Raw genomic sequence first — 22,811 nt, 5'->3', positions numbered from 1 at the left:
TATTTTAACGTGGATATTGACCAGCTCACCTAACTGCGTGTTGCACTGAGCGTCGTAGAGATATGCGCATACATATCGAAATGAAAAATAGGAATGAGTTGGCATCGTCTTGATCGTAAGCATACACTCGAAAGATCTCGGCTTCGTCACGTACCGCTGCTCTCGGTGCCGTGGACGTCGGCGCAGGCCTGGAACCTGAAGAGTATCCGCCAGTCGGCGGAGCACGAGTCCACCGTGGACACTGGGTGCCGGCACTCGCCGTGGCCGCGGTTGTACGTGAAGGTCAGGGGGCCCCGGAAGGGACACGCCACCGGAGACGCCTCCACTGCGGCCAAAAAGAGAAAGGACGTGGCTTTCAAGCGGCACAATAAAATGGTCTAGACAATGAGAACTAACTGTCGATAATACGAAGACAAGTATAGGATATGTTATTGGAAGTAACTGTAATGTAATTGTGAAGAAAGAAAGGTGGGCGAAAATATAACAAAATCGAAAGTTGGGCTAGTTGGACATGCATGGTATAACTATCAGTTAAAGCGCACGAATAAACAGACAGGAAGCGCTTGTCCTCTCTTCCTGTCTGTTTATTCGTGCGCTTTAACTGATAGTTATACGAATATACAACTTTCCGTGGGAAGGAACTGAACGTGCGACCTTTGAACAACGCTTCTGGTGCTCTACCACTGAGCTACCGTGGCGGCCATCCCAGCGTCCATCTTATAAGGGCATATGTGTTCATTTAAACGTGGGAGCGTCAGTCGCGTTAGTAAATCTCGGTAAGCTTCAGTGAACGTGAGGCGCCGCCTGTCGCCATTGCGGTGAGTGTGGAACACTCTTCTGGCCTGTTGACGTGACACAGATAAATGATTCTATTAGAGCACTCTTGTCTCCGATTTGGTCATCACAGGTCAATTATGAGAAGCGAAAATAGAGATCAAAGTTTCGTTGTTCACACTGTTGAATTTGGCGCCTAAACTTGAGCGCGTTAACGAATCTGTGACGTCAAACAGAGTGGAAGTTCGGGAGAAGGTGAAACTTTGAAAATATGTAAAATTGTTGACAGACGAGGTGTTGCTGTGGCGAACGTTCCGACAAGCGGAATTTTCTTCGAGGCCGCAAATTAGCAGCTGGCTATATTTTCGTCCATTTTACTTTCCCGCGTTTGCGTCATAATTACTACAAATAGCATGTCATATACTCTTTTCTATTTAATTGCCTGTTGGTTATCATTAATGTTGGGTCTAACAAAGCAAAACTACCCTTAAAGTTTTCCTTTAACTGAAAACACGTCACTTTTCGACCGACATTGCGGCATCTCGCTTTGCGACGAACTCGATCGCGCTTATTGTACGAATCAAATGGTGAATTCAAATGTATATTTTCCTTCCAATAGCGTAGCGCTGGCAAAGCAAATGATTCGAGCTGTGTGTTCCAACGCGTATAATTTCATGGGTTGCAATAACTGTGAAAATATGTTCTCTGGCCCAAACTTGCTCCTAAACTAAAACCACGGTCTTGACAAGTAATTCAGTACAAGAACTATATGTTCCCACTTCTAATCAGTATTTGTTAAGCATTCCTTTAACATTAATGGAAACTGGTGCAACATAAAGTAGTGCAGTGCTTCAACTGTTGCAGAGGAAATTGACGGCATCTGCTGGGCCTGGCTGCAGTGCTATAGCATGCAAATGCTTTTAACCTATCAATATAGACCTATTTTTTAACATTGATCCATTGTGGGATGTATTTGCTAGTTATGTACGAACTCCCTGAACAGGTTCATCAGCACTTTCATTAGCTTTGGTTGTTCAGCCACCGTAGTAATGATGTGTAGTACATGAATTTTTCTGGTCTTCATGCTGACGAGTTCGGAGTAACTTGTGGCTTTTCTTTATTGCGTTTTGCCTTTTGTTTTGGTAAAAGAATGGCTCGCCATTGACTTCGCGAGCCGATTTTAATTCGTGAACTCATAAGCAAACTTGATTGATTTGTGAGCCTAAAAGAGTCGAAATGGTTAAGCAGGGCCACTGAAACTTTGCCGAACTTCGTCTTGCAAGTAAGTGCCTGCAGGTGACATGAAGCCATGCGGATCCAGAAGAACGAAATTTGCGCTTCACAGACGTACGCTTTAAAAGCGTTAAAAACGTTTTTCTTCAGAAGACAGCGTGGTCACTGGCAATCATTAAGAAATCAGGAACTTTATATTTATACCACATGTCGTACTTGTTGTACGCGCTATTATGCGACTGGAATCGCATGTGTTGTGCTGAAGTTTATGACGTGTTGACTGTTATTTACAAACGAGCGAATCGATCCCCATGAATACCAGACGTTTTTACTGCTGTTTTGTGCCGATTGGATTCAATGATAGCACTGGGGGCATTACTCATTGACTTTCGAACATTTCCTTATACGTTGTGATGGTGTTGTTTGACACGTGCGTGTGAGTGTGGTTTTACGTTTGTGTGCTCGTGTGTTCTATGTAGGGATATGTAGGGCTAAATTTATGTACGGCTAAAGTGTTATGCGTTTAAGCTTTCATAGAAACTAGCTCTAGAATTCTCTCAAGTGTACTATTACGAAATTTTACGGCTGCAGAAGCAGATTTGACTCTAATAAACTTGGCGGAAGTGGCGAAGGTATGCCAAGAAGAACGAGAAAACAAAGTTTTTTTTTTTGCACATGCAATCAACGCGTTAAAGATATCTTAATTGATTTTAACACACGAGAATCCCCAGACATAGAATAGGATACGGACAGAGCTCCACTAACAACTGATCTGTTATCTTTAGCTAGTGACGCTCAATCCCGTGTTCTATGCTGTGGTTGGCGTTTTTGCCGCCTCAAATTTAGTTAAGAACGTACCCAACAAAAAGTTCTCTTAAGCGTTAAAGAGAGCTAGCCATGTACCTCACAAGCGCTCGGAGAGTTACTCACTAGAATAGAATGTTACTCACCCCTGAACAAAGAATGCAGGTGTGCGTCCACGTTCAGCAAGTGACAGGCTTCCTTCAGGTTGTCGAATTCGTCGCAGTACGCTGCAGGGGCGTATAAAATGGAGAAACCGTGTAAGATTGATTTGGTAACGTCGATAATTTTCGTATTTGGTAGTTTTTTTCCCTTTTTTGCCGTTACGGACGCTCACGACAGCCTCGTACACAAGGCAGACACCTATAGGTCGTGCTTATCGAACTAACAAGCTAGAAAGAAGTCAATATAAACGTACTTTCTCTGTACTGAAGAACGTTTTCGTGCTTCTCGTATATGGCAACACAACGAAAACACCGCTCCCTCCTGTAAGGAAGAGAAAAAGAAAAAAAAAAGGGGTTAGCGATGAATCGTTTGTTGGACACTAATGCTCACGGAGTGCTTGTAAGAAGTATTTGCAGTCGAGGACGAGATATCGACGTACGAGTTATTGATCACAATGACCTGGGCTTCCATGTATCGTCTACATGACGGACATTGTGAAATTTAAAATTTACTCCCTGCGTAGTCAAATAAATCAGCGTGAGAAATAAAAATATATATAGAAGTTGTTACGGGTTCATCTGAAATCGAGTGTGTTACGATAACATTAATTCACTTCTTGTTTTTCTTGCCTTTTTTTGCTTTATATCGACAGTGCTTATTCGTTTCACTGGGCTGCTGCCCATTCTTATCCCGGGTATCGAGTTAACTGTATTAATTGCGCGTTATCTATTTGAGACACTAGCGTACGTTTCGGAAACAGACATCTGAGAATAGACTCTCTGTACTTTTCAAACAGCAAAAGCTCGTTACAAGTGAAAGTTCGTTTGCTTATCGACACTAGGTACAACCATTGCGCAGATTAAACTAATGTTTCTCATCGATTTCACGAGGCACTCGAATAACTCAGTGTGTCCGTTTCGTTTCCTAGATAAGCTAGAACTTTCAATCGTCGTTTATTTTTCTTTTATCTGTGCGCGGCTACGGATGTAATTCGGCCGCGCTGGATGTCCACTTGCTATCAGCGTTGGGCAGGTGTACGTTCGCTCACAGTTGAGCTCTTTGTAGAAGTCCCGTATACTAAGCACTTGTCGAACATTGGATCCGGTTTGGGGCATCGAGACTTGCAAGACCAGACGTATTATCGCTACGAAACGGAAAGCGAACAACGGCAAGCATCCATGACGGCCGAGTGCGGACCGTCCAGTCTTCACCACGGACACGCGTCGTTCCAGTGCTGTCAAACAGGATGCGCGCGGACGTCAGTGGTGATGGCTGGAGTGCGCAAGCTATAGATACCGCTGCTTGCCGCTGTTCACGTTTCATTTAACGCCGATAGTACAGGATCAAAAGTGTTTGAACTGTACTGACATGAACCGTTCTGTACTGCTCTAATATACGTAGCGTTCGACTGCGTGTGCAAAATGTGTGCAGGCGGGAACTATATATCGCGGACGAAACCGCAATCCAGACAAAAGCTGGCGAGACGATGCATGTGAGTCATTTGGCGCAGTTCGATGTATACCCTGCTTCTTTTGGTTTTCATCTTAAGGGGTACCTGAAGAGGCCGCTGAATCACGCCCGAGTTCAAAGGCCACGCGGTAGTTTCTTTCTCGCCTTCTCTACCCTTCCTACAAGAGCTGCCTCCTCCTCGCCACTTATTTCTTCGTAAAGCGCGCGTAGTGTCAGCTCTAAGCATTGAGACAGTCAATATTTCGCGCTTTTAAACTACGCGCTGCGATCTCCGCTTGTGCAGTCGCAAACGTAGCAAATCGAGTGAAAGCAGTTTATCGCGCACGATAATCACGCGAGACAAGGCAGACAGGGCATGCGACTACTGGATTTTCATTTCATTTCATTTCACTTCATTTTCAATTACAACATGATAGCTCAAAAAACTGTTTGGACCCATAGCCAAAGGCTTGAATAGGGTCCAATGATGCGATACAAAATGGCACAGTATCCAAACAATAGCACAAGGCAAAAATAGCACATGTAGCAAAACAATAGAAAAAAGCATTGAACCAGGATACAAGATGCTAAACATTGCGGATATAGTAAAGAAGGTTAGGCATTCTACAGACAGATATATTCAGATACTCGAACTAGGGTAAGATAACAGAAACATGTAATTTTTATACACAAACAAAAGAAAGGCAATGAGCAATAACAACTACGCAGTAAACTTTCACTGGACGTAGTGATACTTATATACAAGAATTGAACGATTTTGTTACTATTAAGAGGGTTACGGAGACACATTAATAATTGCAAGGAAGTGTTTTTTTTATTTTCAGAGGAAAGTTAACAGCCGATTTTATATAAGGCAGGATAGGCGACAGTGCGCAAGACATATCTCTTTTATATCAACTAATCGAGAGCTTATTTCATCCTGCATGACGTCACGTGAACGAACGGCTGGCGTCACACATTGTGCCGCTATAGCGGAAAACGCCGGGAGAGAATGATGCGCTCGTTTTCCGCATTTCCCCAGCTTGTTTGGGGGGGCCCTTTAGAAACCTCTGAAGATACGAAGCAGCGCGTTGGTTATTATCCCCTGGCATTTCTTGCCTCGCCGATGGAATTCGTGAGGTCATCAGTCTGTTCAAGTGATGTCACAAGGTTGTAACCTATCGATTAGTCCGTATACCAGGGAGACCAGTTGTTAATTGTCTCTATATCCTGCTTCGCCATCCGGTCGCGCCTCCGTTCTGCCTTGCCTTGCGTGGCCACATGCGCGATGAAATAATTTCACTTCGTGTTTTAGGGGCGAAGCTCCTTAGGGCGTGGGCTGTGCGTCCCCTGTAGCCTGTATGTAGCCACCTCTAGTTTAGTTCTTGCAGTGTTCACTAGATGGCGGTACCGTCCCCTGTATGTAACCTGTTTTTTTTTTACTTTTAGACTGCGCTAATGTAACTAACAGGGTGTAGTCGAAAAGCGTGAAATCCTCATTGGCTCAACTCATTGTTCTGAGAGTGTACACGAGCTTTATGAAGACGTAAGTTTCTAGGAGGCGATATCGCGTGCATTATAAGGGCAGTAAACGCGAGAAGAAACCGCTCCGTCGCCTATGCACTCGGAGAGGTTCAGGTGCCCCCTATGTCCCGCTGTCCCGTGTATACATTCGGAACATTTCTTTCCCTTTTTATTTTAGAAAAGCGAAGTTGGTACGTGCGCCAAGCTTCGGCGGTGTGTGAATACCCACTAGTGAAACCGCACGCGTGACCCGGTTTGCTGCGCAAGCAGCAAAGACCGTTTAGGCCCGCCGCTTGCCTTGGCTGATTCATGGCGCTGTCGAACTCGACGTGTACGTGCATAAAAAAAAAATACGCAGACTTGTCTCGATCATCTACATTAGCCGGTTCACTCGGAGGTATAGTCGAAATGCATCAGTTCCTTCCCGCCGTCTGCGTCAGTTCACTTATCCTGACTTCTTTTTCTTTTTTCGTCGATTCAGCAAAACAGACAGCGTCTCTCCATACAGCTATCGTCGATATGCCCAGAGGGTATACCAGGCTCTGGTATACACGACAAGGCAAAGAACCGATGTTCTTTTTACGGAGCTGCGCAACTTCGGCGGCTGCCGTCGCGAAGAAAAGCGGGGTATAGTACCCGCTCGGCGATTCGGTCACGTATGTTCACAATCAATACCAATAACGTCACCGGTTTACAAATAGCCGACCAGAAGGAACGGCCTTGGCGTCTCTCGTGGCGAGGAGATCGAAGGCGCGGCTGAGGAGAGCGGTGCCGAAAGGCGAGCGAGGCTATTGATCCGCCTTCGGATCCGAGGTAAGGGCGGGCCGGCCTTAGCCAACTAATCTCACCCGGCTCCCGAGTTCTTGGGCCATTAGCCTCTGACGAGTCGGCGCGCCGTTTTCCTCCCGCGCTGTATTTACTAATTTGTATCCGAGGCAACGCCGTAGGTTTTTGGCTCGGGAAGGGAAGTAGAAAAAAAGAGACCTATAGCTGCAGCGCTAAGACTTGAAATCCATGTTTTTTCCACGGCACATTAGGGGCCGGAATGGTGGTTGCGCGGTCTCGACGAGCAACAGAGCGAAGCGCTCTCAGGTGGTCTCTTAAGACTCGCCGGTCGAAGGAAGCAGCTTCGTCATGCTTGGACGCAGAAATGGTCGCGCCTAACCAGCACGCAGAATACATTACGAACTCGGACGAGACGTGACCTGGAAAACAGCCGAAGTTGCGCGATCGGCTGGTGATATACTCAACTGCGAACGCAAACACAGAAACAGCTGTCCACGTGGATCATGTTCTAAGCGCGCTGAAGGTTCTATAGCTAAGTGCCAGACCGGGTTGCAGCGCCCGATATCGTGTAAAAGAAAGTGGCGCGGACAAGGGCGTTTGTGGAATTCGTAATTGAACTTGCGTATCGAATAAATCTGAAAATAGGCTCCAGGTGAACGCATGCGGGAGTGTACTAGAGTACATGCTGTAGAAGTAAATGAGCAAGTACGTGAGAGGTTGCAATACCGTTCGAAGTTTGAAAAACTGATGGAATCATTGCCGCATTGACCTAAGACGACTTGATGATGATGATGATGATGATGATGAATATGATGATGGTGATGACGATGATGGTCTAAGCGAGAGCCATCTTCTGTTTTGATTTGTAAGAGAGCGGGCAATACGAGGAGCCGTGGGTTCACGTCCTTCGTTTTCATCTTCTTCTTTCGAGGTCACGTGCTCTCCGGTTACGTTTGCCGCCCACAGGAGGGCGCTACGAAGGCATCATGTGACGTTATGTAACTTGACGCCCCGGCAGTATTTGTGACGTCGCGATGACGTTCCATGGTGATGTGATCACGTGATTTTTTTTCATCGATCATATCAATCATGCCCGACCCTGTCGACGGACCAATTTCCCGTTTGATGAGGCCTATAAGGCTTCCTTCTTGGTTCTTTGCGCCTCGCAGAGGAACGTCGGATGTTTCCCTACTCTGCAATCTTTCCAGTGAAAGTTTGGAACGGCTTTCTCGAAACCTTGTTACTGCCCGAGCTTTTTTACACCATGAAAGCCTTCTTAAACACGGTCGATACAGATATTGAGTCTGATATTGTTTTTCAATCGTTCGCTGACCAGTTGCACGTTTTATACGTATATTTGCAACACGATTGTGGTGAAGGTTCTTGTAGGTACACTTGTTAGTAAACCCGCAAGGCTTCTATTCTATAAGTGTTATGCTCACTTGAACCGGTCATTGCTATACATAGACTGTGGCGACGCCGACCCAACTGCACTTCACCCGTGGGCCCGATGCGTCAGTTAGGGAACGAGATTTTAGAGCAATCTTGACATGATTTTTGTATATGAACGCAACCTAATTGGGTGAGTGCGTGTATTGGTTGATTGCACAAGAATTATCATTACCTTGGTCATTAGCAACGTGTGAAACGTAGTTTTGTATTTAAAAAAAAAGAGGTCTCATTTTCCTTGAATTGATGTAATGTTGTAAAGCATCCAAGCAATCGCATTGCAAAAAAAAAAAGCTTAAACAGCACACAGTGCACCAGTTTTACGAAACATCAGACAGGTAGCCATGTTATTGGCGAAATAAAGTAGAGATGTATAACTATATATAGATGGGGGTAGGAGTAGTGATCTATATGATAATTACAGCCCGCAACGGTGGTCTAGCGGCTAAGGTACTCGGCTGCTCAATCGCAGGTCGCGAGATCGAATCCCGGCTGTGGCAGCTGCATTTTCGATGGAGGGGGAAATGTTGTAGGCCCATGTGCTCAGATTTGAGTGCACGTTAAAGAACCCAGGTGGTGGTCTGAATTTCCGGAGCCCTTCACTACGGTGTCTCTCATAATCATATGGTTGTTTCGGGACGTCAATGTACGATAAGCAGTGTTGCGCAAGTTACGCAGGTGCAACTCAACTATCAAAAGCGTTCCAGAGCGCGAGTTGCGACACGATTAGTCTGACAAAAGTTTTCACTGGAGTACTGCTGTACTGGTCCAACTTTTTCCCATTCATAGCGTGTGTTCCACAGCCTTCGGGGGAGCCCTATTATACTTTCCGCCATTTGTTGGTGGGAAAAGATTGTGCCACGCTATGTCAAGTCCGCTTGGCAGCGGAAACTCGCGTTGCGCACAGTTTCAGGCGTCCACGATGCGCGAAATTCCTGTGCACTGACCGCGTCGGGGTTTTTTTTTTTTTTCATGTGGACGATTCCTACACACAGGCGTCGGGAGGAAGTCGAGTGACGGGAGACAGCGATTCGAGTCCGGTCAGCGTCGGAAACGGAAACGTAACCGGTGAGAGCGAAAGAAAACGTGCTCCGAAAAACGCGGGACAGTTTTAGCGTCGCGCAAACCGTAACGTGCGACGCTCGCAACGACACGTCACTCAAAGGGCGGAATCAATCACGACCGGCCTGTCGAGCGCTTCCGTGAAGAGCGGAACCACTGGACGGCTGCGGAAGCTGGAGAGGAAGTGGACGGGAGAGGAAGACAACGAGACCCGCCCTCCTCTCCCTATACCTCGACTCGAGCCAGGACCCGCCAATCAATGGGACGGCTAACGGGGTCGCTAGCACATATTTCAGCCGCCGTTGGTGCACTCGCTAGCTGCCCCTCCCTTCCCCATTTTCCCCCTGAAACAAATCAACGCTGCCGCCAGCACGTGCCCTCTAGCGGCTGCCGCTTCGCTGGCGGCCTTTGCAGAAGAGCTTCGATTGCGCTGCCAGCGTAATCACCGAAAACAACACATTGGCACCTATAACTCGCTCCTTTTTGCTGCCGCTCAGTCTATTTTTCACGTCTTCGAGCGCGACCGTATGCGCCTGGTTTCGGCACGGGCGGAAGCCGAAGCCATAGGAGGAGAGAGAAGCCAAGAGCAGCCAACGCGCGAATCGTCGCACGGAGCCGATGAGCAGCACCGAGCGCCGCCTGCTCGTTGTTCCGAGCGGTTTGGTCCACCTGGCAGGCGTCACACCCGGAATGACACCGATGGCGCCCGTCATCTCGATTCCCCGCCCTTGCTGCTCTCCTTCGCGGATCAGAACTCGTTATGAGAGCTGCTCGCGAATTCCAATGATCCAACGCATCGTGAGTGGCCAACGGCAACGGTGGCGGGGCAGCTTGGTTTTGTGACAGTTTCGTTATTGTGGTGTTCGACGAACCTTCCAAGAAGATACGCTAGACGGAGCTCAATTCATATACGCTGTTCGCGGAGGCAGTGAGCCAAATGCTTTAAAGCCCTGTTTGCACTTCGCTGCCTCGGCTTTCTTCATATCGGGAGACAAACAGCAGAGCTCACTTCAAAAACGAGAAACAATGCGAACAAAAGTACAGAGATAGACTAAGCGCTTAGTCCGCACCTGCGTTCTTGCTTGGGCTTTCCTAATAAGCTCTCTTTTGCTCGCTTTGGTTCACGCCCCAAGCGCTTTCGTCCCTGCAAGACGCTATGAACATCGTGTGCCATTGACCACACTGTTCCAGTCCATCTTATGAACATGTCTACGTCAGCATGAACGTACTTAAGTCACACCGGAAACCACGTCGTCTACCCGCCCTGAACTGGTCGTGCAATGGATAAAGGCATGTTGCTGTAACGTTGCAGCGTACCTGTCTTCGATGAGGAACATGTCTCCGTCAGCTTGTACGCAGGTTCCCTTGAATGTGATCTGCGTGCGCTCTATGCTGATGGCCGGGTGGGCGCCCTTCTGGAACCAGACGCCCCGCCAGCGCTGAGGGAATTCGCAGCCACCTCCTCGGCCCGGGTCTGAAAACACAAACAAAAGGGAGGGGTGGAGAGAAGGGTTGCTAAAGTTGTTCATTGACGCATGAAAAGAGTAACTTTTGTGTGAAACTGAGAAGTACAAGAAGGACTGGGAAGTTAACCAAGAAGAACTCCGGTTGGCTACCCTGTACCGGTGAAGGAAAAATGGGGTGCAAAGGCATGAGAAAGAAGGAGAATGTATGTAATGATACTAAAAAGTAATGACAATCATAGAGTATCGTTATTGTGCACCAGAAGGAAATCTGGCGCTAGTGTCTACGGTAGCTTCCACGCACTGTGCTTTAGTCAACAAAGGAATGATATGTGGAACAAGTGTTTGCCTAAACTTTGTGCTTGCGGTTCCGTGCGGCTTCGTATGACCTGCAGCAAGTTGGTCGCAAGAAGAAGTTTAGCAATACTTCAACTGTCTTCCTTCACCACCTTGACGCTTTTAAGCTCACCAATTAAATAACAGCGAACTGTTCAAAACCAAACCACAACAATAAACATAACCAACAGGCCCATGTGCTCAGATTTGGGTGCACGTCAAAGAACCCCAGACGGTCGAAATTTCCGGAGTCCTCCACTACGGTGTCTCTCATAATGATATGGTGGTTTTGGGACGTTAAACCCCACATATCAATCAAATCAAAAAACATAACCAACAGTGTGTTCAAAACCACAAGCTCCACAAACAGGCAAATCCACGTGCTGCTCGTCATTTTCATGGTAGCTGAACGATTTCAGCGTCAGAGTTCCCTCTAGCAAATATGGCAGGAAAGTATGATGACAATAGCATTGCCTAAAAGCAACACATCAACGAAGCACCAACGTGTTGCTCAGTCCGGTTTCCCGAAGGAACCCCTGCAACACTCTCAGAGCGGCTGGCGTTCAAGTCCTGTTAGGTCAGTGCTCTAGAAGTTTTTCTTCCAGAGAGCGATTGTCGGGCCGATCCGTGCCACTAACACGCTTGGCATCTGAGTGCCAAGGCAGGTCCGTCTTTGGCTTGGAAACGGACCTACTCGAATGAATGGGATGCGTATTCATTCACTATTAGAGTAGATGATGGCCCATTGTGTGAGCTTTTTCAGTGCATTGACACAATCGCGCACCTCCTCAATGAATGTTAGTTTTGTGAATGAAGTGAAAAAAAGGCAACATGCTTCTGTGACTTTAGGCAAGACATGAGAATTTGAGCAACGTGAGAGACGAAACATGTAACAATCTCTGAAATTATTCTTTCGTTCCGCATATAAACAAGATAAGATAGGTGTCCCTCCATATTGTTTTCTGGTAAAAAAAAATGAATTGAATTGAAGACAATAAACCCATTGTGAAAAAACAAACAGTAATGTTATTTCTTTAGAGGTTCACGTATAAGATTTCAGTTTTCAAAGCCCAGTCTTCAAGTCCCGCCACAAAAGCATTTTTATTTATGGTTATTTATGGTTATTTATTGGTTTACAATCTTCTCTTTAGGAGCCCTTATGTACCTAGTAGTTTTTACTTTCCTTTCCGTTCGGCCCCGACTCGCAGCTACTCGCATGCCACCGTCAACAGTCTACTCTGTGGAATATTCTTCCGAGCCCACGATTGAAAAGTTTCTTCGCAGTCAACATTTACCAAAACAGGGTTTTCCTCGCATCTGGAAACTGGAAGGAACTACCGCAACGGCTCGTAAACTCCAAAAAAAAAAAAACTTTCTGTCTGGAAGTGCATCCGCTCGAAATTTCAGTTTGAACTGAGAAGACTAAATTTAACGTACCTTGTAATCACTGTTCTCACTTCGAGCACATTCAGGCCGCTCAGTGCTGGCATACTCTCTCGTTTGCCTTCAACATCCGGCGAAGGCGGCTAACCGGAAGGCGCTGGCCGCGCCACTGGTCTGTGCTTTCTGTTCCGGGTTTGTTCCACTGATAAGCAACGGTCACTCTCAGACTTACGCTTGAGCAAATTCTCGCGACGGCTGCCGAGGAATTGCGAAATGGCGTGGCATTTTCTTGACTCAATCTTCAACTAGGAACGCTGCACCGTCGAGTCGCTTGATTTCCAAAGCACACAATTCTGAAAAGAGCTGAGCGGTAGCGAGTTCGTAATCCATCACGACGGGAATTGAGCGGGGAAAAAACTAGAATATACAAAGGCACTCGCACAAACTCAGAGTGCTAACTGAAAGCTTATTCGGAGAATAACACATGTGATACAACATGATACAAAGAAACTCTCGAATAACAGGTTGACGCTTAGATAGTTTGTCTCAAGTTGGTGCAACATAACGAAAGCCTAAGACCACATTATTCACGCATAGAAAACATTAGCAAGTGCCGCTCGTTCATGCGTTAAACCTAGGTGCTGCGTGGGCACAAATATTGCACGGCGTGAAATGTATCGGAGAGCTGTTTTATTCATGAGTATCGTGATAGAGCCGTGGCTAGACCAATGGTTATGTTGCACATAATAGAGAAAGATTGCTCAGTTTGTTCACGAGGTTCGTTGCACCACATGTTTCTTTCCACCATGTTGTTTACATGGGTCTGTTTCTCCCAGTAAGCTTTCAGTTGTGAGTCTGCACTTGTGCATTCCTTGCTCTAGTTTTTTTTTCCAATACTTTTGTCGTAATAATTTTTAAGTGGTCATGAGAGCCGGCGTGTCACGCGTGACTCCGGGCTGATGCAAATGTTTTGACCACACCTTGACGAAAACACAAGCGGCGCCCATTGAGGTTATAAATAGCCTTGAGCCTCGTTATAAGAAAGACGCATATTCAATTATTGGTTATAGAGAACTAAATACGAACTTTTGTTGGCCACACTTTGTGCAAGTGACCTTTGTTTCTTGTGTAACGAAACAAAACACGCGAGAAGTGCCGCGGGATAATAGTTATATCGGAGAAATATTTTTGATCAAAATTCGACAGGGAGCATATAAAGCTAAACAAACATTAAAAGACAATTTACAGTCACATTCTTTTCAAGTGTGGTTGTGTTACTACAAACTTGGTTTAAAATGTGGTTAAAACTGTCGCATAAAGTTTTGTCATTCAGAAAAAATAAGCGCACTTGTCTAGTTGCGTCATCCATGCATGCGCAGAGAGCTGTCGTAGTTTATTCACCTTGAAATGCCTGAAGAAAGATGACATTTTTCTCCTTTATGGCGAGCTTGAAGCTTAGAATGATGCGTTTTTGTAATGCTAATGCAGGCAAAGGCGAAATCGTCCATAGGCTGTGATCGTTATTGTTCCAAGCTCTGTGTACTTGGAATCATGTGCGCTTTAGAGCAGTGTGAAATATAACCATACTTAACCTACCTACTTCTGACGATGCTTTATTCGAACTTTTGAGATGGTAAAGGCACATGTGTGGTGTTCACTGTGCGCCAGCCAGTCTTCCTGTGCGTTAACTAACAAGTACTGCGTAGTTTAGTGAGACTAGTTGCATCTTCCTCTTCGTGTCTTGGCCAAGGACAGCTCCACAGAGGTTTATTCACAGCGTTTAAACACGCAGATGTAATTTTCGAATTCTTCGCAAAGTATGCATTTTATGCTCTGAAACTAGGAAAGTAACTATTTGTCATGCGTGCTCACGCGTAAACACTCTTCATTTTTATCGTGCGGAGATAAATGCAGCTGTAATATTGTATTTTGTGCGTTTTTTTACTTTTTTTGTTGTATCTTTCTGCAAGGCACAAGTGCGTTACGGATGGGGAGCCGCGAATAATGAAGGTTGCAGTTACTGCATATTCTAGGTTTATAAAGGTTGCAGAGTTGCACATCTGTTTTAAAACGTCGCTAAGAAACGTGCACAGCGGAGAAGCTGATGTTCAGTCCAATCTTTGCATATACCAATGGCGCGGATGCAGAGCACTAGATTAACACTAGTTACTGCCATTAATGTTCATCTCCGGCCGACGACACGACAGTGATGTCAAGCCAACAACACGCTGTACATGGCTACTGCAAAAAACAATGTGCGCCTTTGCCGCATATCTGCGATTTCTAGTTGAACCAACGCTGCTACCTAAATATAGAATTAACAGCAACTTAAAGTAGTGCTCGCTGTGATGCCCAGCGATGCCCGCTCCGGGTGCTTCAGGGACCAACTGGACTCGAGACCATTTTTGGTAAACAAGATTCCACGACCTATTCGAGGGCGCAGTATACCAATAAGTGTGCTAACTAAATACTTAAAATCAACATACTTAACTGATCACCTGAAAACTGGATGTGCTTCCCCAAATTCACGCGGGATAAAGAGCACAAACAGGAGAAAGTGCCTCAGGCAGGCTGGGCGCAGGTTTGATAGGAGGACCTACCTTAGTCAAACGCACCTTGTCGTCCTTGGGGTGTTAGTTTTAAGGGGTTAGTATACACGTCATGTCTAGTGGGGGCTCGTGTCGCTGCTGACCATCGATTACCAACAGCAACATGCGCCACCACTGGACGTAACGTCAACACTAGCCCCCTTGAAACTAACACGCCATGGATGACAAGGTACCTTTGACAAAGGTAGGTCCTTCTATTGAAACGTCGGCCAGCCTGTCTGAGGCACTTTCTCCTGTTTGTGCTGTTCAACCCACTACTTGCTTACATCTTCCGGCTCTTATGTTGATCTTGAAGTCCCAAGTGTGCTTGTAATTCTGTCCATCCATCTCTTCTGTTCTGTCTCTGTTCTCGTCATTTTATGCCTTTCCACGGAGTAGGGTAGTAAACCGCACGTGCGTCTGGGTAACATCCCCGTTTATTCTCTCCTTTTCTTTGTAGGATGTGGGTTTTGAGTGCTTTCTGAGCCGATTATACGGTGAGAGCGCCGCCTTTTCTAGCGCTGCACATTTCTGGCCCGGGCCACCAGCGAGGCAGTGTGAAGAGACCTCGCGTTGCATTCCACCCAACTCGGCTATCCTTTTGTTTCGGGGCGGAGAGGTGCGCGCCGGCTTATTTGACCACGCGTGCTGCAGCTCGGAGAACCGATCGGGGGGGCTTGCTAGAAACAGAGGCGCGATGCCGGACGCTCCTGGCATTCTGTAGCCTGTCTGTCGCCGTCGTTGGCAAGCAGAGGAACGTGAGAGGGGTTCGGGAAAAGAAGGGGAGGAGGAGGGACGCGTGTGGCGGCGGGGAACAGCAATCTCGTTTCCGCGCAACTGGGCAGGCCACGAATCGACGCTCATTGTGTGGCCGCGCGGAGCGCGCGCATAAAACGATAGCGCGCGCCGCCGCTAAAGGCAGCAAAGCGCGGGGGTCCGCGAGCTCGCGCCGCTATTAAAGGCCTCTTATCGGCGCCGGCCGCGCATTGTGCAGACGCGTCGTGCTAGTTCGGTGCAGCGCGTGACCGAGCTGAGGGTTTCTACGCGTAATCCCGTGCGTGACAGATTGAATTCACTCCCCCCCCCCTTCCATTTCTTTCATGTCATGTTTCTATGTACTTTCATCGTTTTAGATGTCACGCCTGTACACGTTTCATCGTTTCGCACTTATTCTCCTTCCTTCTTCTTGGAATAGGGTGTAAGAATTGAAATCAGCGTCCCTATCACCGTTATGCATAGTGAGAAAGAAGGATATGTGATTCTTTTTTCGGCGAGTACTGGCTTGTCAAATCTATGATTTTTTTAAGGAGGTACGTTAACTCCCTTTTGGGTTATATTACTCTCTGAAGAGAGTACAATGATTTCCAAGGAGAGTCCACGTGTATCCCTAAAGTGCGTCACATTCGTGGCAAGAAGGAACTCGCAAAAAAAAAAGGGGGGGGGGGTGTAGATGACTAGTATTTTTTTAGAGTGTTCTTGCTTGGCGTCACTCTAGGGAAACAGCAAAAACATAATGTAAAAACGAACTCAGACTGTATTACGCAAGGCGAGATGGGTCCACCGGATCTGTCCTATTTCGTTATGCGTCTCGCGCATCCCGAGCTACTTACATATATCTGCCTCGCGACTGCGTAACCGTTGGCGATCCGGCCAGTTTGGAGTGATTGATCGCCCGTATATGCACGAAGGCCGACGCAGCTTATTGACCCGAGCATTACTATTGTCGACAATCGATCTTCGTCGTGATCAATGGGGCGAACCAGTTGTTTGCACTGACAACAACTAACGCTCTCTTCTTTCCACATCGGGCAAAGTCTCTTTGTCATCGCTTTACGTCGGTTATCCAGTTCCTCGGATCGTGTCGAGGCTCTGGTAGTTGTAACTTTCGGCTCGCAGCGTGCGTTAAGATGGTCTACAGTCGTTCAGTGCCGAAAAAAGAGCTTTTTACAGAATAATTCTCGAGCACAAATTCGTTAATACTCATATTGACTGAAGACCTACGATAACGCTCAGTGAAGATTGAACAATTCGCTTTTTTTTCATCAGTATGAACTTTTTTTTTGTCAACTGTCGCGTGGTGGCATTTTGATGGATGTGAAATGCCAGAGAATAACGTACTGGACGATGATGTCTGCGCGTGTTTAAGAACTAAAAGTGGTGGTCAAACTTTCTGGAGCTCTCTCCGACGGCGTCTCTCATAATCATATCATAGATTTCAGACGTATTATTCGAGACATTATTATTATTATTATTATTATTATTATTATTATTATTATTATTATTATTATTATTATTATTATTATTCGTTAGAACTAACCTAATATCTCTTGATGAGGGGATGCCTAGTGTCAATGCTTCAGTTTTGCATCGTTGTTAAATCAAACAACTTCTATAAGTATGCCGGCCGTACCTACCGCGTTAAGTATCCTGACATCGCGGCAACTAGCAGGGCAGGGCGTGGCGCTATAGTGAGCTCGATGTCACACGTTCAATTCCTACCGCGGAAGTAACATTTCGATAGGGGCAGAGTGCAAAAGTACTGGCACGCCAACATGTGGGCTAACTCCTTAAAACCCCTCAAGTGATCCGGACATCTCAAGTGTGGCGGGCAAGAATTTCAGCAGGCAAATGACTGTTTTGATGTAATCGTTATCGGACAGTTGGTGTTGCTATAAAACGAGCCTGGTATACCGTTGGTGTGGTTTCATTTGTACAAAGTCTCACCCAGTAGTCCGAATAAGGGGCATCGTACGCTCGATATAAGTCGAGCCCGAGATCAGAAGGAGGTGCTGCTCGCGAACAACACGTACGCCTACGCACGCATACGTGAGTACGATCCCGGAAGCAGGTCACACAATCTGCGGCGTACAGAATGAGGGTCGCAACGTACTAACTCTGACTATGCAGGCACGTGATGTCGAAATCAATAGCGGCAGGGAATCGTCGATGTCTCTTTAGGGTGTTCTCGTTTAGCACAATAGTTGCCACTCGCCCTGAGCTCGTGTCGCTTGAAAAAGTAAGACTCCCCTATTACGGCTAATCTCAAGTTGGCGTTAAAGAAATTGAATAAGACAACCACCCGTCTGAGCACGAAACCACAGGAACATTCACCTTGTAATTCTCTCATACGTGTGGATTGTCTTCTGCTTTCGTATTAATTTTCCTTTCTAAAGTTCCTCGGAACTTATTTTCATGTCAGTACCACTTAACTGAAAGGTAAATATTGTAAAATAAAATTAATAAATAGCTGGATAAGTAAATATCAGCTCACGCGTTCAGAGTCACTTCCACTACGCCTAATGAAGCTAAATGCTTTTATTTCGGTAATGTATACTAGATCCCTCGGGAGGTCACAGCGAGCGACGCACCATAGACGCGAGCTACCTATTCCAGCGCTGCACACAATTACGCGGGTGGATCGGCCGAGGAACAGCAGCAGCAGCAGCAAGCGTTGGCACGAGACACAAAAGCATGCCTTTCCCCTTCCTCTCTCTCGGGTCTTCTTCTCCGCGCGTTGCTCGCAGGACGGTTCGCTGGGTAACAAATCTGCCGGAGTCCCCGGCCGACGTGGTGGTCCCGTGTCGCGCGCTCCCGCCGCCGCATCGATTCCGTCGCACCGACAAGCTCGCTTTTGTGGGGCCGTCGTGCGCGGATCGTGACTCATGGCGGATGCTTCCCCGCCTATCGGTGCCACGGGTGCAGACGTCCCACTCCCCTCCACGCAGTCCGCGGTGCCAGTTGGCGAGGCATGTGTGCCGAGATGTGTCGACTCCTGCGTCGACGGTGCTTAGGCGCATTCAGTGCGGAGGGAGACGCCACTGTGGCTTCTCGAGAAGTCGCCGAAAGATGAAGCCGATATTGTTTGGTGCACCCGGGATATGCCAAAGTACGGCATGTTGTTGGCCTAGCTGATTCATCGATTCGACAGAAAAGTTTATACTATCCGAAGGAGACAACTAGTGAGATAGACCACAGCGCGTGTTCGTGTGTTCTTACATAGTATATTCGTCACTCTGTTAACCCTGTTGAGATATGCCTTGCGAAGCATCGATGCATGTGGTTTCTTTAAAATTATTCGTCTGGCTGGAAATGTGTGTGCGTGTGTGTGTGTGTGTTTGTATGTGTGCGTTTGTGTATGTGTTTGTTTGTGTGTGCGTACGTGCGTGCGTGAGTTTACACCTCAATGACAGCTTTATCATTAGACTGAAGTTAAATGACAGAGAAATAGAGAAAAGGATGAAGGCATCGCGGTTAACCAGATGGTAAAATCGGCTATGCTATCCTGCGCAGGCAATATAACAATAGACAATAACAGTAGACAAGCAATACTAACCAACTTTAGCATAATTTAGCCGACAATAATGAACAAACGTTAGCCGACGTTAGTCACCCTTTAGCTAGCATTATCCATCATTAACCGTGCTGAAAAGCTGTTGTGGCATGCAAGTAAGCGCTGTAGTTAACTTTACAGATTTTGAGATTGGAGTTTAATATTTTTTTGTCAAAAGCTGTCATATGTCACTGTAGAACCTGCGTGGTAGGAACTAAAACATTTTTTTAGTAAACTACAAGAGAGAAAAGTCGCCAACGTTTGTCAACGATATGAAATTCTGCAGAAGTTGTGTTTGCTTCGCCGCATAAACAATCGTACCATGGCGAAGCACGCTTTCGGGTAAGGTAGACAATTTAGCGTGCGATTTAGCGTACACCAGAACGCTTTCAGTCCCACATTATATCAGCCTACTTCAACAAAGAACTATTTCCAATTTTTTTCGGACGTACATACAGTACCTTTTTCACAAGTTTTGCTGTCATAATTAATTGCTTTATTAGCCACCTCATGCGAAGTCATCTTAAAATACTAAATCATCGATTGTTGTTATTAAGACGAAAGATTTAGCAGCCTCGTCAAACTAGAAATTTGAACGTCGTGGACGAGAGATGCGAAAAAGTCATCATCGTTTGATGATGTCACTATGACGTCAGAAAACGCAAAAGACAATTACGTGACGTCATGTGACGTAACGCCAAACAGTGACATTGCAATGCCCTCCTTTCGGGCTGCGAACGAAATCGGAGAGTTCTCGACCACAGTAGAAGAAAACGAAGACTGGGCTTGGCAATGGCACGTGGAGCCACGACTCCCGTTCCCTGCTCACTTGAACATCAGCTGAAAAGAAAAAAAGATGGTCTACGCCAGACTTTGTGGGTAGTGTCTTACCAGACATCCTATTTACGCGCTTGAAAACTATTAAAGTGTTTTATCGACACTGACTTTCTGTCAGCTAAACTACTCCTACGCGCACAAGTGTAGTACTAGGGCTGTCGTGGTGTGGTGCTCTCGTTACAGGCAATCGTGTAAAACGTGGTAAAGGCGTTTGACACAATCATTTCACTGTGTTGTTTTACTTCGCATAGGAAAATTTTAACATACTTGCCACGCAGTTGCAAATGATTTTATTATATTCACTTGCACATCACCTATTTGTTCATTTTTCTATAATTTTTCTTCTCTCTCTTAGGAAATCTTTTAGTTCATCCCCATCTAATACAAAGTATCATGCCAGCGTGTATAGACGCCGGCAAAAATATGTTTTTCTAAAGAATATATATATATATATATATATATATATATATATATATATATATATATATATATATATATATATATATATATATATATATATATCTTCTGTTTACTAGCTTGTTAACGTGCCTGCTGCAAAAAAGATGAATACTATATGTGTTTGTTTCACCAGCTATAAAGCACCAGTTATAAAATTTCGTAAAAACTTTGATTGATTGATTGATTGATGTGTGGAGTTTAACGTCCCAAAACCACTATATGATTATGAGAGACGCCGTAGCAGAGGGCTCCGGAAATTTCGACCACCCGGGATTCTTTAACGTGCACCCAAATCTGAGCACACGGGCCTACAACATTTCCGCCTCCATCGGAAATGTTTCGTGAATACTTTAAAGTGCGTAGTTGAAATCTGGCACTCCGTGACGTCTACGGTAGACTAACTATGTAAAGTAAACGAAGTCCCGAGCTTGTTACGCCTATTTAGCGTTAATATATTGCTAGTAAGTAGAGCAAACATTTCACCTTACCCTTGGTCGATACGGTTACAACCAGTATATCTACGTATGTGAGTAGTTAGGAATCTTCGCATAAGGAATTTTCCTAAACAAGTTGAAGCACAAAGAAGAATCAATCAATATAAAGCGACACTGAAGTGGTCTTAATAATTGACTACGACGGTCTAGTATTTTTCTTTTGAACGAGCGTAGGCAAACACTCGAAAGAAACCATTCGATGCTTGTTGCTTGCGGTAACACCACCCGAAAGGAAGCAGGTGCAGGTGGGAAAGGAAGCGGGCACAACAGTGGCGGTCTCTATACAAACGCACCCCCGCATCCGAGTACAAATGTATCACGCCGCCGCAACGGTTTCATAAATAAACCGTTAAAGAAAACGGTTCTTCGAGAGGCCACAGCGGTCCCGCGGTGTAGTAGTCGAGGCGTTTTATTTCGGGGATCGCGCGTCGAGAATATCTCGAGATGGCGGCCCGCCGTTGTTTGCGGCGGGCAGCGTAGAGCATCCGGCGCAGGTGTGTGTGCACACTCCGAAGCCCTCGCCCACTATCGACACGTTCGCACCGCGGCTTCGCCCCGAGCATTTTCATCTCTTGCGGGCACAATGGCTGGCTCGCCGACCGACGCACAAAGAGAGGCGCCCGAAGACGAGGAACCGGCAAGATGCGAGCTTTTTGTTGCACCGCACACAACACACACCAGCTCGCCTATCAGGCAATCTGCAAGGCTCGTTCGCAGCCGGAACTTTTCCTTTTTTTTTTTGGCTCTACAACTCGAGCTGAGGGACTTCAATTTGTGCCCGGCCCGGCTGTATACTGGTCGCAGTTCTTCGAGTACTCAGGCTCTTCCCTTTCGTGCTGAATCCGCGCGCGCTGTTGTGAAAGCCAGATTGCCTCGAAAGAGAGCCACGTGGGCCAATCAGAAAGCGTTGAACGCGCCGATGCGGCGCCTGTTTTGTCTGCGGGCTATTTATGCGCGACCAGAAAGTCTGGTGTGGGTGTGACGACGCCGTGGCGATGTACAACTCGGAGTGGTTAGAGTATTTCGCTGAGATGAATTTTGTTTGTCTGTTTATCTCAGCACTTGCACGAGTTAATCGCTATCTTCAACTTCAGTAATTAAGTGCTTATTACAGTGCAGTCGTGTGTGGCTAGGTTCCGTCGGATCGCGTGCGTAAAGAGAAACACACACACACACACACACACGCGCGCACACGCACACGCGCACACGCACACGCACACACACACACATACACACACACACACAAACTGACAATTTTCGACACGCCTTGACCCTTGCGGATCGTCTTTTCATCCTTCGTCATGAGTGCCCTTCACCCCCTCTTGTATAACGTCAAAAGGATCCTTAGCCATTTTTTTTCATTCCAATATGCAACTCATCACTCTTTCTGCTTCCTGGGAATTTACGTGGGTGGGGGGACGCAAAATCTTTCGAAACTCGGTTAAGTGTCGAGATCTTTACCATAGCTTTCAAGGGTTGAAGCTCTACAAACTGTCGGTCTGTAGATGCATGTCTCTCTTGGTACGTTACCGCCTAGTTCTATGACTCACTCAGCAGGTGCGGACGGACAGACAGACAGATGGACGGAAGGATGGATGGACGGATGGACGTGAATTCCGGCAAGTACAGGCGCGAATTCCGGCAAAGGCGTTAACCTAAATCTCACGAATATCAGGAA

The 22,811-nt window shown here is 46.4% G+C and overlaps 1 protein-coding gene across 1 annotated transcript in view; it reads right to left on the bottom strand.

Moving 5' to 3' along the window:
- aus (argus) overlaps positions 1-22,811 on the bottom strand; it is a 131,211-nt gene that overhangs the window by 21,436 nt on the left and 86,964 nt on the right. Inside the window, exons 2-5 of the mRNA XM_037433119.2 lie at positions 10,561-10,717; positions 3,227-3,294; positions 2,958-3,038; positions 155-325 (exon numbers count right to left, since the gene is read on the bottom strand). Coding sequence (XP_037289016.2) covers positions 155-325; positions 2,958-3,038; positions 3,227-3,294; positions 10,561-10,717 — 477 coding nt within the window. The remainder of the gene's footprint in view (positions 1-154; positions 326-2,957; positions 3,039-3,226; positions 3,295-10,560; positions 10,718-22,811) is intronic.

This window comes from Rhipicephalus microplus, chromosome 10 (genome assembly GCF_043290135.1).
Source record: "Rhipicephalus microplus isolate Deutch F79 chromosome 10, USDA_Rmic, whole genome shotgun sequence".
In the NCBI taxonomy this organism is placed as follows: domain Eukaryota; kingdom Metazoa; phylum Arthropoda; class Arachnida; order Ixodida; family Ixodidae; genus Rhipicephalus; species Rhipicephalus microplus.
Note: the sequence above shows the minus strand (reverse complement) of the source record. Positions and strands in the feature narration are given on the sequence as shown.